We start from the raw sequence: 17,926 nt of genomic DNA on the forward strand, positions 1-17,926 counted from the left end.
ATTTTGATTTTGGAGTCCATCAACCATTTGTACGGTTGACAGTCCTACACTGCCCCCTAGTGGAGATTATTACCTACTGCAAAAACAACTGCAAAGCTCCATCTTAGTGAGGAGTGTAAATAAATGAACTTCAATTCTTATCCAGTGGGGTGTCCTTCTGGGCATTAAATCAGACTAATTTCCTCCTACATTGCTGCTTGGACCTTAAAGCCAGCCCTGCCTCACTGTGGCAGGTTACAGGTTGTCCCCTACATTGCTGCTTGGACCTTAAAGCCAGCCCTGCCTCACTGTGGCAGGTTACAGGTTGTCATCGTTCTCATGGAAACGGTGGAGGTGGTCAGAGTACCTGGAGGTCAAAGAGAGACAGAGAAAAACAGAGTGAATCCTCTGGCATCAGGTACTTGCATTCGATGGTTGACATGATCAATCAAAGCAGTATAAAACATCCTGTACAAAACATTCTGCACGTTATGTAAAATCTATATATGAATCTATCTATATATTAACTAAATAGACACATTCTAGAGCACGTGTCAAACTCAAGGTCGGGGGCCCAAATCCGGCCCGGCATCTCATTTTATATGGCCCGCGAGAACTAGCAAAGAATACAATTTGTGCAATAGGATTCTTCGCAATACAGTTTTCCCTATAATTCTTCTTTCAGAACTAGCTATTAAGTATTAAGTTATTACTAAAAATCAATAATAATCGAATCAGAGGCAATTATGTAATATGATAACAAGTAGGCTGTACATTTATATCGTGTTATATTTACAACCGGCCCTTTGAGGGCAACCATAATGTTGATGTGGCCCAGGATGAAAGTGAGTTTGACACCCCTAGAGTTCTAGAGCTTTATAGTCCGCTCCGGGATGCAACACCCACTTCTTAGCGCAGAACGCAGTGCAGTCTCGGCCGATGCTCTCGCTCCAGGCCGTCTTGTACAGCACCTGAAAAATCACGCCGACAGTTCAAAATGTGTTTCCCTGAAGCAGACAAAAAATAGAAACCATTAAATCAGAAGCTCCTCAGTGTTGAAAGAAACGCACCAAGAAGACCAAGCAATGCAGGAACAGGGTGTAGAAGAAAGCAATGGTCCTGGCCATCTTGTTGGATAGAATCATACGGCCCTGAAACGCACAAAAGAGGAGGGTTAGGCAAATAATGGTACGCCCACATCAGGCACAGAGGGAGTGTGTGAGTGTGCATGTGTGAGTGTGCATGTGTATGTGTGCGCGCGCGCGTGCATCTCACCAGGCTCAGAGTTGCCTTATCCCAGGGACTGAGGCTCAGGTATCGGCGCTGACGCTCCTGTAAACACCCAAAAAACACAGTGGCTCAACAAAAAAACAACGCAACATACACTGGGTATGAATATCAGCAGAAAAATGTGTTGGTAATGTCATACAATTAATACCAGTATTATTATTAACAGGAACATTCCATCCTTGATTACCGGTAAGTATTTGTAATTACCTTTTTTGGTGTACCCACCATCCCCTCAGCCTGTCCTGTCTACTTTGCTGCAGTGGCTACATTTCCCAGAATGACTTTGAACAAAGCTCAGAGAACATGCCTTAACTTGCTGGATTCAGCAGTGGGTTGAACGTGTAGGTGGAGAGAGCAGGAGTGATCGTGATAGTGGAGCTAGAGCTTTTCCAGTCTATTGCCTGTGTTTGTCCAATTATCAGCTCAGATCCCATCTGCAGCACTCACACACACCATCACACACAGTGATGTTTGTGACATCACTTTGACTTTACTTTCTGTGTTGTTGTTTTTTAAGTATAGAGAGTTATACTGATCAGATCATGTTTGGGCTATAGGCCAGCCAGAGCAGTGGTTCTCAACCACCGGGCCGCGGACCGGTACTGGGCCGCAACGCATTTGGTACCGGGCCGCGAGCCCGGTCCAAAAAAAAACAAAAAACATTTTTTTACAAACTACAAACATAAATAAACGTCAACTTGAAACTATGTTTCAACTACCACACAGCCTATAATATTATAGCCTATGTTTATATTAAAAAAATATATATATATATATATATTTTATTATTATTAAAATTGACAACCGGTCCACAACTTTTTTTTCCATCTATCTACCGGTCCTTGGCACAAAAAAGGTTGTGAACCCCTGAGCTAGAGGACTGGCAGACCAAGCTATTGTCTGTCTTGTTTTTGTATTGCTTTTTATTCTGCCTTCTGTGATTTTCCTTTGTGCTCATTGCTTTTTACAATTTCTTATCATTTTATTTATTGTCATTTTACTATTGCATTTGACTATTGCTTGTAATGTAAAGTGTAATGTGTTTGGACCCCAGGAAGACTAGCGGTCATCTTGGCGGCAGCTAATGGGGATCTTTTTAATAAACAAATAAATCAGCGGGGAGAGAAAAAATACATGACCAAACAACTAAACGGGTGCAGAAATGCAAGGGACAATACGAGGGTTCAGTGTTGGTGAACAAACGGCAGCTTATAATGGGACCCTATGGAGCCAGCCTTGAGTGTCTCGCGCTAGCAGGCTGTGCTTGTTACTAAATTCACTTCATTTTAAAAACTGCGACAGTTCACAGAACTCTAACACGACATACATGATATATTATACATCAGACCCTTGAGCTACTACTGCTCTCACTCAGAATGTCAAAATATAAACGATGTGATGTATAGTTTTTGAGATATTAACGTTTGTCTGGCACAACTCATAGTTAACTGGTGCGGTTCCGGGTGGCATATCCGGGTGTCCGTCGGTGTCATGATGTCACGCTGATTCGTCCTATACAATGTCAATAGCTGTTTTTATGTGTGGATTTTTCCTCCAAGTCTGTTGATTTGCTCTTGTATGTGTGCAGCGCAGGTGTGTGGTCCATACTGTCACAGGTTGATATGTGATTGTCAGAGACCCCCTTGTTTACTTTGTCGAGTGATTTATGATTTTGCAATTTATGGCTTTGCATAAGGTTGTCATCCAGGAAGTGGGAGTGGCTTTAGAGAGTTTAAGACGTGGCGTGAGGCGGCTCGCGCTCTCTCTGCCATTTTGCTCTGCTAGTCTGATCTAGGAAGGCACGTATCGCTCCTGTTCTCCAGTTTTCTCTTGATTCCTTTGTTTTCACGTATGAGTGTGTGTGTGAATACTTATTTTTCAATAGCGTCTTATGAGCGGAGGCTGCCTGTAGCTAGTCTCCTCACCACAGACTGGGCTATCCATTAAAGCCAAATCCGTCTATCTATCATCGCCCCAACCTGTCCCAGGTAAGCACTCCCGTTTGTTTGACTTCTGGTATGATCGTTCTTGTGTAAAGCCATTCTGTCATTGTTGTAGCGGGTCTGGTTCAGTTAAGACACGAGCTTGATCCTATTTTGAGAACCGGATCGTTACAATACCCTCTTGCTGAAGGAGGCGAAGGGATCCAGTCTCTCCTCGTACTGGGAGGAGTAACGCATCACGGTGTCATCGCTCCCTCCAGCCTGCAGCACAGGGGGAAGCATCAGGACAGTCACCAGAAAGACCTCTTCCACTATTTCACTACTGCTTTCCACTCATTTCCACCAAACCAATACCACAAAAACCTAGAAAAACAACCACAGCCAGTCGTATAGTGTTCACACTCATGTAAACCGTACACACACACACACACACACACACACACACACACACACACACACACACACACACACACACACACGGCTGACTCACCCTGCCAGGGTAGCCCTGCAGAAACTTGATTTTCTCATAGAGTTTGATGTTGTCTGCTCTCAGGCTGTCCAGCTCATTCTGCAGCGCCTGCATGGTCTGCTGCACGGTACGGCTCTCCTGGAAGGGACAGGGAGGACAAACAGACGTGACATTAATGTCCAGGAGAGGAACAGGAGGAGTGTGTGTGTGTGTGTGTGTGTGTGTGTGTGTGTGTGTGTGTGTGTGTTGTGCGTGCGTGCGCGTGCGTGAGACTCACAGCCTCCAACTCCTGGTTGCGGGAACGGAACCTCTCCCTTTGGCTGGAGATGATGGACAGCAGAGAGTCCATCTGGCCTTGAGGCAGCTCAGACTGAGGGGCGACGCCTGGACCTAGGGCAGATAACAGCACTTTAAAGGGGCCCTACCTATCAAAGGAATGATCTATTCCTCTATTTATATACATATAACATCAAAGACGTTTAATATAGACATTGTTCAAATGTGACTTTAGTGGTTAAATTTAAAATTAGCACTTGGAAAAAAATACTGATAAAAAATATGACAAAAAGGTTGTCATACATGGTAATAATTGCATCTCCAGAGGGTTCAAGTTTGTGTATTTTACATTCTTTTTTAGAGGCAATTCTGGACTCACTCCAGTCAATGCATCCTAACTGGACTTGGTGTTGACTGGCTCATCTCTCAGACTCATAACATCATTACTACATTATAATCATCAGGCCAGTTTGCAGCATTTGAGCTGACAAGTCCACTGGAAAAAACACCCACTCAGCAGGTTTTTATTTGAATTAGAGGCATACTCTTTTCATCAAACTATGTCTATTTGCAAAACATAACCAAGAAGATTATCTCTCATCCAAAGCTACAATACATTTGAAAACAAAGTCAGCCAAACTGAATAATAAGGGACCATTCACATACACACACCTCATATACAGTAACTCTACACACACACACTCTGCCTTGCACGGGGACCTGCCTTGCACGGGGACCTGCCTTAGCACGGGGACCTGCCTTGCACGGGGACCTACCGGTAAACATGGCAGTGGCCTCTTTGATCGGCTCGGGGATGTTGTCCATGTTGCTGAGGTCCGAGCCGTCTGCGTCGGGGCGCGGCAGGGACGACATGGACTGGATGGTGCTCAGGTCGTGCTCCAGCTTCAGGATCAGCTCTTTCTGCTCGGCGCTGGTCCGCACCGCGGCCGAGAACTCCACCTGCAGCTCTGCATAGCGGCCTGTCATGGCGGAGGAGGGCAGAGGTCCATTTCATACAACGCTCCCAGTTCACACAATTGTAATGCATCATGGGGACACTTCTCCACAGATATTTGTGTTGTTCATAGTTTTTCTCTGTGCGTTATGTATGTACAGATCTCACCTGTGACAGTTGTGAACCGCAGAAGCAGTCCAATATCGAGAACATCACCACCCGAAACCCTTGAGAAGATGCCTCACTCTGACTTACATCTCTTTCTTTTTCTCTGAGAATACTTTAGTACCATCCATGAGTTTAACAGCAAACATTTGCCTCTTAAAATACATTCGGGACCATAATTGCCAACAAACATGTTCAACATTGTTGACAAGGCAAAAAAAGAAAGAAGAAAGAAAGAAATGTACCACAGTACACTATTAGTATTTGTATAAAAGAGATTTACTTCAATTATCACACCTAGGGTGCATGTGAATAATAATGATGATGAATCAAATGTCAATCATAACAAATACATTGTGAACGTTTCATACAGTGATATTGCTTTTCAATGTTGTAGAAGGGACTGTTTTACAGTGCTGAGAACAAACAACATGATACGTTTAGTAAATAGAAAGAAAGGGAAAGAAACGATGATACATAAGGAAAATGAAAAGGAGAGAAGCATCTCCGGAGTGACAGAAGTGCTGCTGGGGAAACGACTTTCAAAAAACATCTGAACCATCCCTTTACAGTCATGCAGCCTTATGTACTACGACACACGCATACATACGCACGCACACACACACACGCGCGCTCACACACACACACACGCACGCACACACACGCACGCACACACTCACAAAAAAGCAGTGGGAGACGTTTATGAGAATTATTACTTACGCATTGTTGACGACGGGTTGTGGAACTCATCTAAAAACACTCTGAACTTGCTAAAGCCTCAACAAGCATCTTAAAGCTTTCCAAAGGGGGCGACGGTCGCCCCAAATCATTTGGTTGTCAGACTACACTGTGGTTTAAGCTCTGGATGAACTGAAGCGGCGACGCTAGGCAGCAACATAAGAAACTGTCTGCAACCTTTCGACAGAAGTGGGTAGCTACTTCACTATTTGGCTTTTTGCTTCCTCTTGAAATCCAACTATTCACTGAAATTTGTGTTTGTATCAGTAAGGATTCGATCTGTGGATCTCATCGTATAGTCAAGCATAACAAAACCCAACGGATAAGAGGAAATGGCTTAAGACTTACAATTAGCTGTAGCCAATGAGAGGTGAGCAAACAAAAAACTAGGGGGGGGGGGCAATTAAAGGATGAGTGTATTGTGCTGTATTATGTGTGTATGTATTACTGAGTGTGCTATGCATACGGCACCACTGATTCGGAAAGTGTTTCCTTACAAAACCCACTTCATAAGATATATTCTAAAAGTATTACAAAAACATCTGAGGTTTTTCTTCTTTTTTTCCTGAATATGGTGACCAGTGCTGCTGTCCGGGCTTCCATTACAACTAACATGTCAAATGAATAACCACTACTTCAACAGATCATACAGTAAAGCTTCAGAAAACATGATATGATATACAGCATCTGTTACACCTTTACAATGTTATTCAACAGTGTATAGAATCATCTGATTTAAATTTGTAGAAAAATATCTGTGGATCATGGAAAAGTCCTGAATCGTCCCTTCTCCTCCTCCTGCCTTCAAACAAAAGCAAAGCATGCTGTGACAAATATTGAATCAATAGCTACTTGATCGACTGTATTTACAGGTCTCTTTTTTTCCAGATAACCGTTATAGTTGGCACGCCACCAAATCAATATCTGTAGTGCCATTAATGTCACAGCAAACCTGACGCAAACAGAAAAATACAAAATGCCCTATGAATAAATTCAGTGTTATTACAGTGTACGCTGTGTCTGCATGCTTCCTCCTTCATTCAATGCTCTGGCCTTGCGCTGCTAGTTAGGTACGTACGACAGAAGAAATGCATTGTGGGAAACAACTGAGAGACCTGCCTGAATAATTAAGACCGCGAGCAAACATGTCTGCAGGTCAGTCATAAGAATAGATCCGTGGTCACTGCACTCCAGCAATTATACAACTCGCTCTTAGAGCACAGAGTTGAGAAAAGTCGGCTTTTTAAGTACCATCGTGAGGCGGGGGGGGGGGGGGTGAGAAATTAATTTGGACAACGATCTAAATGTGGGATGCATCGAATGCACGGAACGCATTAAGATGTTTTAATTAAAATTCTACTTGTAATGACATCACTAGTTTGGTGCCCTGCTTGGCAGTTAAAGGCACAAATGTGATGATGTCACATGGTCTAGGTGTGTTGATGACTCTGGCTATAAAACGGGTCACGGGTTAAGTGCTTATACTCTACAGTTAGCTATTCATCACCATCAAACACACCGGCTGTCCGGTCAACGCAGTCCCAAAGACAATACTCTGGAGACGACGGATGTCTTACAGCCGTCGTCAACAGGAGTAGTGAAACTTTGTGGACGAATTTTACAACGAGGTACATTAGAAAATCCAATTTAACTACGGTAATGTTGTTTTTTTTACCTTTTAATACGTTGCCAATATATCTGGAGGCAAATTCAGGAAAGGGGAATTCCTACTGGGAAGGGTGGACCGAGGAGATTCTAGGTAGAAACCAATACAGGTTACTCAAAATATCTAACAACTCTGTGGAGGACTCTCTATGATGATCCTTTCTGTCATACAGTCATCTGAGGCAATGCCTAGAAAGATCCTGACTTGGGGGGCTGCTGGATGAGAAGATGTAACATAGAAAATATGGGCACAGCCATTTGACGTATTATTTTTTTAGTGTTAGGATGCGGATAAGAGTCTGTGCTTGGTTCAGAACCATTTTTAAAAGGCATACATTTCCCAGGATCCCCGGGAGCGTACTCTAGTGTAATGTTTACAGACCCTGTCCTACGCAAGTCTTCGATAAAGATCCTAATAAGTGCTTTGTCATGGACTGCTATATAGATAATGCATAATCATCGACTGGCTACCTCTGTTCGATATCTGGCGTAGCACACCTGCTAGCTGGTATACTTCTCTAATCTCAATTTGGCAGATATGGCCTCTTTCAAGTCAACTTGCGTTCTGAGGTTTCATTTCATTTGACCTTTTCCTTGACATAATGTACACAGTCACACTTGGACCTGTAAATTGTGTTCATGTGATTATTGTGTGTGGGCGAAAGTCCGTCTTAAGAAAGCTGCACGTCCTGCTAAGCGTTAGTGTTGGGCTTGCCCAAGAAACAGCCAAAAACACATGACGGGAGCAGGGAAAACAGGGGCGAGAGATATGCTATGAGATACTCAGTGATGTTGATATGTCCTTTGATTCTCTAGCTAGCAAATTTAAGAGCATAATCGTTGTGGTAAAAAGCTTGATGCCTCTGGGAGCAGGAACTGTAGCAAACACATTTTTCAAAGCTATTGAAATGACACTAAACTTTTAGGATTCATGAATATACAAACAAATGAGAACTAGTACATCTTTGTAAATATTAACCAATACTGCCGGCAGTCTATACGTCTAATAAAAATGTTACTTGCCCTCAGGAACAGTATAATCCCTTACAAAATAGACAACTCAAATGATAAGACATTAAATGAAAAAAAAAATACAGCACCTATAAATAAGCAGAATAAAAACCAAACTATAAATGCAAAAATAGCAATAAAACCAAAGCTACAGTAAATCATAGTATTACACTACTTTGTGAGAAGATTAATGTAATGGTAACGCATCAAACAGCTTAAAGAAGGGTGTCAGTTGTGCACTAGTAGTGTGTGCAAGTAGATACGAAATATGACCCCACTCATTGGAAACACTGAACACACTCCTCAATCGCACACTTCTGCGCGCGCGCATGTATCGCCACAGACACGTGCGCGCACGCACACACGCACAACACAAGGGGGAGGCAGTGGGCTGACAGGCACTGAGGGCTCGTGTGGGAGAGGGAGGAGGTGATATGCCTTAGAAGAAGAATTTGTAGTGTATACAGTAGAATTCAATGCAAAAAGACTTGCATCCCTGGATACAGGATAGACTGGAGGAGAGTGGCAACTACTCACACTAGGGTTGGGGTGAATTCACTTCCATGGCCTTTCAATTAAATCGCGGACATTGCAGTTCATTTGCTAAAGCAGACCATTTTTTCCATTTAAGAAATATTCGTTACGGCTGCAAATCTACTCCCTAAATTTAATTCCCAAGTGAATTGACCTCGACCCAGACTCACACACGCAGGCAAGTACAAATGCACACAGGAAAACACACTCGGACACACAGACAAAAACGGACCCAGATACACGCACGCACGCACACACGCACACACACTCTTCCTGATTTGGCCTATAAAAGATGTGTGTTGTGAACAGAGAAAATTTGTTGGCGGTGGACAGCAGGTTCAATGCCAGGTACAGCTGTGCTGTGCACCACCCAAAACAACAACAGACACGTATAGTATCATCACCATGTCAGACAGCTACAGTACTACGTGAATTCATTGTATCATATTTCAACAACGCAACATTATTCCATTCTAATGTGTTCTTCTTCTTTTTTTTTTAAACAGTAACTTGTTATTCTCTTATTTTCTGTTCTTATTTTGTACTAATTAAAAATGCTTCCTAAAATTCCCTATTTTGTACTCTTTAGAGTCAATAGACTGTGCAATCTCTTATTGGCAACCAAATTGCAATATGAAAAAAAGAGATCATCCTTCATCCTTGAAAGAAGGGGCTTGAGGAGACAAAAAGAGGGTTCCTTCCTTCCTTCCTTCCTCGTCAGATGAGTGCGTGTGTTTGTGAGGAGTTAAGAGATCCTCCTGGCCATCACATGGCTGTCAGCAGGATAGGATACGGGACACGACAGGTCAAAGTTCACCTTTCTTACATCAGTAACCATGGCAGCATGGCCGACAGGCTTTCAACTACCCTCTTAAGAGTGCAGGAGTGAGATTTAAAAAAAGAAAGCATGCTGCCATTGAGAAGAGAACACACGCGCACACACACACATCCCCCGTTTGGGTGTGTGTGTGTGTGTAACACACACACGACGTTGCACACATGACACAACCCCGAAACGTACAGACGCGCACACACACGCACGCACACGCACACACGCAGTGAGTGAAGAAGGCAAAGGGTTTGTAACAGTCACTCTACAGTGTGAAAAATGAGGCGTCTCACTGAGTGAGGGGAGGTCTGTGGACACTTGGGAGGTGAGAAGAAGAGCGGGAAGAAAATCTCCGTTAAGAAAAGTGAGAGTTCTTGTTAAGAGAGTTCCTGTCTCTACCTATCATCTATCAGTGTCTCTCACTGTGACAGCTGCTGTGTCAGGCCTCGCCTGTGTTACTGTGTCCAGGTTTTTCCGCCCGCAGCTGTGGGTCAGACCCCAGCTCAGGACTAAGCAGTCTGGTGCACCAGTGGCTGGTGATCGGGGGAGGTACAGCAGGGCCAGAGGCCAGCAGGACGGCTAAGTGCTTTTCTCAGTACAAAAACAAAAACTTGGTTAAAAAAAAAAAAAAAAAAAAAAAAAATCGAGACACTTTAGTTGTCTTATTTTTGTTCTTCTATGAATTCAGTATATCTTCTTTTTGATGGGTTTTGCCAACCACTCTTTGTTTCTTTCCTCTTTTTGGGAAAGCGTCTACGTATTAAAAATGGCTGCTGAGCTTGACTTTGGCTGCGTCCACTCTCCGACTGGAACAGAGCAGGAGGGGTCCAAGGTTAGAGGTCGTGAGGTTATGAGACGAGAGGGATGGAAGGACGGTCAGGGGGAGCTAGAACTCCCACTCTGAGGGATCCTCTTTGCTAGCAGCCTTCTCCAGCCTGTGGATGATGTTATTGAGATTGGCTGCCTTCTTCTTGCGCAGATTGTTGTCCCTGGGGTTCCTGGCGGGGCCAGAGGCTGGGATGTTATTACTAGGGGCGGAGCCACTGGAGGAGGCCTCTGTGAGGCTGAAGAGCCCACAGCTGGAGCCCGGCCCGGCTGAGCAGTCTATCTGGGCAGGGGAATTATTAGAGCCCCCTGCCTCGGACTCGGCCTCCATGTCTTGGTCTTTATAGCCTCCTCTGTGCTCCTCCAGGCCGGTGGACCGCCCCGGGCGCGTCTCCACTGTGCCGTCAGATTCTGTCCCGTCGCAGCTGTCCCCCTCTCCTGATTTGGACCCGCGGAGGGAAGGGGAGCCCCCCTCACTGTCAGGGCGGACCCCTCCAGCTGCCTGGATCTCCTCTATGAAGAGCTCTCGCCGGATACGTGACCTGGGGGGGGGGGGGGGGGGGGGAGACACATGGTGTTAGTGAGAGTGAGACTACACAAATCCTCCATCTCACTCCACTCACACATCACACATCTTTACAGAAGAGGATTAGGGCCAAAATAAACAAATATTTGAGTTCCTGACATTATTCTCAGGATTCTTAAATCAGAATTCTGAGCTTAATACTAAGAATGATTCTGACTGAGTTCTAATATTTTTTTTCACATGGCTCTAATCCTCTTCCATACATATCAAACTGAATTTATTTCAAAATAATGTAGGGATGGGACCGATCCGATCCAATATCGGTATCGGGTGCCGATACTGACATAATTCACGAATCAGGGGGTGGGTGGGGTTTTTTTTTTTTGCAATTCCAGCGCACAGCCCATGTATAATAGTATCCTTCTTTGCCTTGTATATTTTCTTAATTTTGTCTGCTTTTTGCAAGGTATGTTTAAAAAAAAATCTTTAATTGGCCAAATCTTTGCCTATACTGTATATTCAAGAAAAATATCGGTATCTGCATATCATCGGTATCGGCAGATATCCAAATTCAGGTATCGGAATCGGATCGGAAGTGAAAAAATGTGGATCAGTGCATCCCTAAAATAATGTACCAGGAAACAGTCTAGTAGAGATTCTATTAATTTACAAATAACTAATATCGTCTTCATGAAATGTTAAGTCAACACAGTAGTCAATTTATGGGCAACCGGTGATGACTAGAGAGCTCTTGCTAGTTGCATAATTCCTGAGATAATTCATTTTCAAAATACACAAAACAATTTGTCAGAATAATTAATTGCAGTAACTTTTCTAGAGCAGTCATTTTTTAAATACATGAGGTTATAAACTATAACCAACCAATATTGCAATACAACACTAGAAACTCAATTATACACAACAAAAAGAAAGACTTTTTATATAGAAATGGAATGCATGTCATGCTTAATTCAGTTTACTCAAATCCAATTACATAGCAACTCCCCTATGAAGAATAGTGTCAATAGGAGTCTTTTTTCACTGCAGTCTGTACACAAACACATGGATTCCTTCTTAACTTGGGCCCAACGCTGACCTGTAGTTATGGAACCAGTTGATGACAGTGCTGGTCTTCAGGTTGAGCTGGGAGGCCAGCTCCTCAATGGTTTTGGGGGAGGGGTAGGGCTTCTGCTGGTAGGCCCTCTTCAGGGCCTCCTTCTCCTCAGGGCCTAGCACCACCCTTGCCTTCTTCAGATGCTGCTGCCCAGGACTCTGGGAGCCCTGGTGGAAATCTGGCACCACTACGCTCGTGTCCACAGAATGGCCATCGCTCAAGGAGCTCAGCCGCCTCTTCATGTAAGCTAAAGAGAGGCACAAAAACAAGAAGGCAAAGTCGGCACTTCAGAAAAGAGCTTAGGTGTAGAATATGAGAAAGGCATATTATGAATAATGCAATAACAGTGTCAAAACAAATCCATACAATACCCCTCATACAAGAGAGGGGCAAATGTTCTGAAACGGTTTGTTGAAAAGATTAGTTTAACAAGAGGAGGTAGAGCAATGTTATCATAACCGGATGTCTGTGATGTTGTTACTGTCAGAATCTCCCATATTAGTCACATCTACTGTGTCTACGATGTCATTAGTGAAGAAGATACCTACAAGTCTCAGGTGAAACTAGTCTGAGCCGTCTGGACAGCTACACCAGGAGTTCTTTTTGCAATTGTACTGACATTCCATAGCAGGAAACATCTGTACTTTCATCAAGAGGAAGACACCGTCCCTGCACTTCAGCTCTTGGCCTACCGAGACGTTAAGTAGACCTATATCAATTATTAGAAGACACCCAGAAATGTAACTGATAATAAAAAATAAAAGTGTGACGAGTCATTTTCTAATAAAGACGAGTTTGTCGTCCGTTGACTTGGTGTTTTCTTTAGAGCTGCATGGAGAGAAGTGCATCCGAGCAAAAGGAGGGCTGCAGTTCTGTGATAAGGGTCAGACTAACCAGGCTGACATCTTCAAGGACGGCCACCTGCAAGCCTCCCCCTCCTACTATCTCATGATGCTGCTGTTGTATAAGTGCGTCTCATGAACAATAGGATCTTGCCTATGCATGACAGTCATAAACCCTCACATGGAAAGCACATGACTGACGAGCTCATGATAATCAATACATTGGAATTGGAAGTCGGTCAATTGTGGAAGTTAACATGTGCGACAAATTAGTTATTTTAAGGCTGGGACGCACCAACGCAACTTCAAAAGATGAGCGGCAACGCAGGCCGACTGTTGTGTCGCCTCACGCCGCCTGTGTGTCGGGGGCCACGCAAAGACTACAGCCGACGGTCAACTAGCACGTCTGTTCTGCACCTGCGTGAGACCGAGGACTGATAGGTCGGACGGATATACAAACCAGATACATGAAACAAAGCAGCCTACTATTTTCACACCACTCTCGCTCAGCACTTAGTAATACAGCTACTTCTAATCGATAATACGTCTGATAAAATGTTGCGAATGGCGCTGGCGTTGTCAGGCATTGTCTGGTCTTTTGCTTGTGGAAGAACAACGGGAAAGAGGCGGAGGTGGAAAAGTGAAGAGTGATAACATACAGTGACAGGCTCAAGGGGATTTCCCGAAGGCCATGTCATCGTGAAAATAAATCTCCTCGCGCACGGCTTCGCTTAACCAGCCAATCAGCGTGATTTCTCTCACCGACGAGTCGATGATTCAACAGGTAGAAGCAACGGTGCAACGGTGCAGGACAGACTGCAAATACGAGGGCGACAGACGCGCACCGAAAGGCCCAGACATTGCCAATGGCCGACAGTCAGCTTGGTGCTTTATCCCATAAAAAAACTGGCTACTGACATCAAAGATGTCCTGCGATAACAAAGACATATCTGCGTTAATAACACCCAGACCAATAATCCTGCCTCGAATGTGGCTCATTATAAGTATCTTCAACAACAACCACTAGGTGGTGCCATAGCCTCACTTGGGGCATCCTAACAATCAAAGCATCTCTTCCATTTTATAACAAAAACAATCGGCAGCATTCACTCCCGGCACCAGCAGCTGAAAATGAGCAGCTCATGGCAGCTTTGCATGAGGTTGACATTTTCTCAACCCCCAACACATGATGCTCCTCCATATATGAGTGTTGCAGCCAGGGGAAAGCCCTCGGAGCAAGGTTACGCCACTCTGGAAGTGCTGTGCTGCCCCCCGGGATCACACCACATTGGCGAGAGGTCAAATATGGCTACTCCTGACAAGGTCTGCGCCAGAGCCGTATAATAGAAGAGTTCTGACATCTCCATTCACTCCAATGGACCAGTTTTTTTCCAGGAAGTAGAAAGTGGAACTCTTCAGTAAAAAAAGCAGCACTGTCGAGTTGCATCAAAATAGACAGTGTTGTACTTTGAAAGGGTTTTTCATCCCTTGAAATGAATCAAATTGTACATTATCAGCTTTATTTTAACATGCAAAAGTAGCGCGAGACCCATTCCTGGCTGTTCATTGGCTAATGATTCTTGCATTTTGGTCCTCCGCTGACGCCACTCTCTCTCTAGAGGACACTAGTCTGCGCCTCTCCTCTGGGCTCGGCTATTGGCCAGGACTATTCCCATCGCTCTTAAAATAACACATAGCGCAAGGGTCAATAAACTAAAATGAAGTTGAATGGAGAATACCCGCTACAAGATACTGGTGTAAGGTCAGTTCGGTTTTCCACCCTTGTACATGCTTTGCAATATCAGGAGGGTAAACGGATCCTGGATGCTCGTGCCTGTTGGCAGACGCAAACGTGTGTTTCGTATCGCTGCTCCGACTTCAGCTTCAAGTGGGCGATGGGGGGGTCAGTGTGAGGCGGCTGGGAAGTCGATGCCTCCTGGCGTCGCTGCTGCTTCTTAAACAAACATCGTGCAAACAGAAGTAAAGAACTGGAGAGTGATAGAGAGTGTGGTGGAGGGCTAGTGGCGAACGAACGATAGAAATACACGCCGATAGACACCGATGATTATGATGATGATGACGGCGATGATGAAGAGGAGTGCTGATGGCTGTGAGTAAGCAGGGCCCCTGGCAGCGCCCCGGCTGTCACAGCTAATACAGCGTGTGATGTCTGTAGTCCTGATCGCTACGGACGTCGCACCAAGATGGCTGCTATCTGCACAACATGCTCTGCTGCTGCACAAAGGATGTTCTATGTGCAGATGTGTCTGTGCGATTCACAGGTTTCTTCTTGTGTTTTGACGTGCATGTTCATTATAACATGGATGCAGCAGCACATGATGTGGAGGTTTGTTTGTTTCTGCTCAGTACATATCGCTCTACACCAGAGGTTTGTTTGTGCTCAGTACACATCGCTCTACACCAGAGGTGTTTGTGCTCAGTACATATCGCTCTACACCAGAGGTTTGTTTGTGCTCAGTACATATCGCTCTACACCAGAGGTTTGTTTGTTTGTGCTCAGTACATATCGCTCTACACCAGAGGTTTGTTTGTGCTCAGTACATATCGCTCTACACCAGAGGTTTGTTTGTGCTCAGTACATATCGCTCTACACCAGAGGTTTGTTTGTGCTCAGTACATATCGCTCTACACCAGAGGTTTGTTTGTGCTCAGTACATATCGCTCTACACCAGAGGTGTGTTTGTTTGTGCTCAGTACATATCGCTCTACACCAGAGGTGTTTGTGCTCAGTACATATCGCTCTACACCAGAGGTTTGTTTGTGCTCAGTACATATCGCTCTACACCAGAGGTTTGTTTGTGCTCAGTACATATCGCTCTACACCAGAGGTTTGTTTGTGCTCAGTACATATCGCTCTACACCAGAGGTGTGTTTGTTTGTGCTCAGTACATATCGCTCTACACCAGAGGTTTGTTTGTGCTCAGTACATATCGCTCTACACCAGAGGTTTGTTTGTGCTCAGTACACATCGCTCTACACCAGAGGTTTGTTTGTGCTCAGTACACATCGCTCTACACCAGAGGTTTGTTTGTGCTCAGTACATATCGCTCTACACCAGAGGTTTGTTTGTGCTCAGTACATATCGCTCTACACCAGAGGTTTGTTTGTGCTCAGTACATATCGCTCTACACCAGAGGTGTGTTTGTTTGTGCTCAGTACATATCGCTCTACACCAGAGGTGTTTGTGCTCAGTACATATCGCTCTACACCAGAGGTTTGTTTGTGCTCAGTACATATCGCTCTACACCAGAGGTTTGTTTGTTTGTGCTCAGTACATATCGCTCTACACCAGAGGTTTGTTTGTTTGTGCTCAGTACATATCGCTCTACACCAGAGGTTTGTTTGTTTGTGCTCAGTACATATCGCTCTACACCAGAGGTGTTTGTGCTCAGTACATATCGCTCTACACCAGAGGTGTTTGTGCTCAGTACATATCGCTCTACACCAGAGGTGTCAAACTCATTTGAGTTCACAGGCCACATGGGACCCAATTTGGTCTGAAGTTGGCCAGACAAAGACAATGAATGCATCATAACCTATAAATAACAACACCTCACACATTTCCTGTTTCTTTTACTGTTAAAGAACTAGGCCTCCAGGTACTTTTTAAGAAGAACACAGTTTCCGTCTGTAACTGTGCATTACAATTGATGGTAACTGCAATTCTTCTCTCCTGTATATTCAAGGCTAATGAAAATACCATTTAGTGATGAAAAGGGCCTACAGGAAACACGAATAGGCTACTTCATATTGTAACTTGCTCCTCAAACCTGCCATGATTCATTTTAGATGTCAAATCCTGAGCTTGAAAAATTGGATTGAAGGACTTCTCAGTGTGATTTTCCCACTTTGCAAAGTCATCATGTGGGCCAGATTGGACCCTTTGGAGGGCCCGTTCTGCTCCCCGGGCCGTATGTTTGACACCCCTGCTCTATACATACATACATAATCTGACCTACAAGTTTATCTGTCGTCTTAATGTGTCTCAGAACTTGATTATCACGCTGCTGTCTCAACCTGGTACCAGTCCAGCGTTTGGGCACATTGGTACAACTCTTTAATGTAATGTATTGGGGTATGTATATGTTATGATTTTACGTATGGTCTGTTTTTATACTGGACCATGTGTCTGTTAATAAAGTGATGATGATATACAGACTAGCGTACTTGTTTGGCTTGCTGAGCTTTTACTACACACCTTTCTTCTCCAGGCGTTTCATGTCCATGAGCTTCTCCACACTGTGTGGGTCCTGGAGCCAGAGCTGCATGCGGACGAAGGGCTCCCTGCCCTTCAGGCTGAGCTTGTGCCAGGGTTTGGGCCGGGCCAGCAGGTCCGAGACAGACCCCTGAGTCAGACCCAGGATGCTCTCCCCGAACAGACGCTGACCTGGGATGGGAGAGGGAGGAGGAGCGGTGAGAAGGTCAGTCCAGAGAGCACTGGTTCAACAACTGAAAAATTGCCAAAAGCACAGCAAGGAGGGGAGGGAAGAGGGGAAAAGCAAACGGAAATGCACAGAGCCGGCAGCAGAAACACAGCAGGAGAGCAGAACTCAACAGATAAAACCTGGATTCCTCACCAAGGTTGTTGTCAGTCAGCACCTCCTTAACCTTCTTGGTGATGACATAAGTGTCTAACTCTGCGGACACGGCCACCATCTCCTGAATGCTGAGGCCCGTGTGGGGACCAGGGAGAGCAGGGAGAGGCAGGGGGGTGCCGGGCTGCGACTCCCCACCTGAGGGCTCT

At 44.7% G+C, this 17,926-nt stretch overlaps 1 protein-coding gene across 2 annotated transcripts in view; it reads right to left on the minus strand.

The window, feature by feature from the left end:
* Positions 1–219: 219 nt before the first annotated feature.
* The window catches only part of cux1b (cut-like homeobox 1b), a 79,385-nt gene continuing 61,678 nt past the window's right edge, over positions 220–17,926 (minus strand). Inside the window, exons 15-22 of one of the 2 annotated variants that reach the window (XM_083636891.1) lie at positions 4,734–4,937; positions 3,959–4,065; positions 3,703–3,819; positions 3,390–3,473; positions 1,255–1,311; positions 1,050–1,130; positions 886–950; positions 220–346 (exon numbers count right to left, since the gene is read on the minus strand). In XM_083636891.1, coding sequence (XP_083493017.1) covers positions 298–346; positions 886–950; positions 1,050–1,130; positions 1,255–1,311; positions 3,390–3,473; positions 3,703–3,819; positions 3,959–4,065; positions 4,734–4,937 — 764 coding nt within the window. In that variant the 3' untranslated portion in view covers positions 220–297. Of the gene's footprint in view, positions 347–885; positions 951–1,049; positions 1,131–1,254; positions 1,312–3,389; positions 3,474–3,702; positions 3,820–3,958; positions 4,072–4,733; positions 4,938–17,926 lie in introns of both variants that reach the window. The other variant, XM_083636890.1, reaches the window with a different exon arrangement.

This window comes from Poromitra crassiceps (assembly GCF_964638095.1).
Source record: "Poromitra crassiceps genome assembly, chromosome: 5".
NCBI lineage: Eukaryota > Metazoa > Chordata > Actinopteri > Beryciformes > Melamphaidae > Poromitra > Poromitra crassiceps.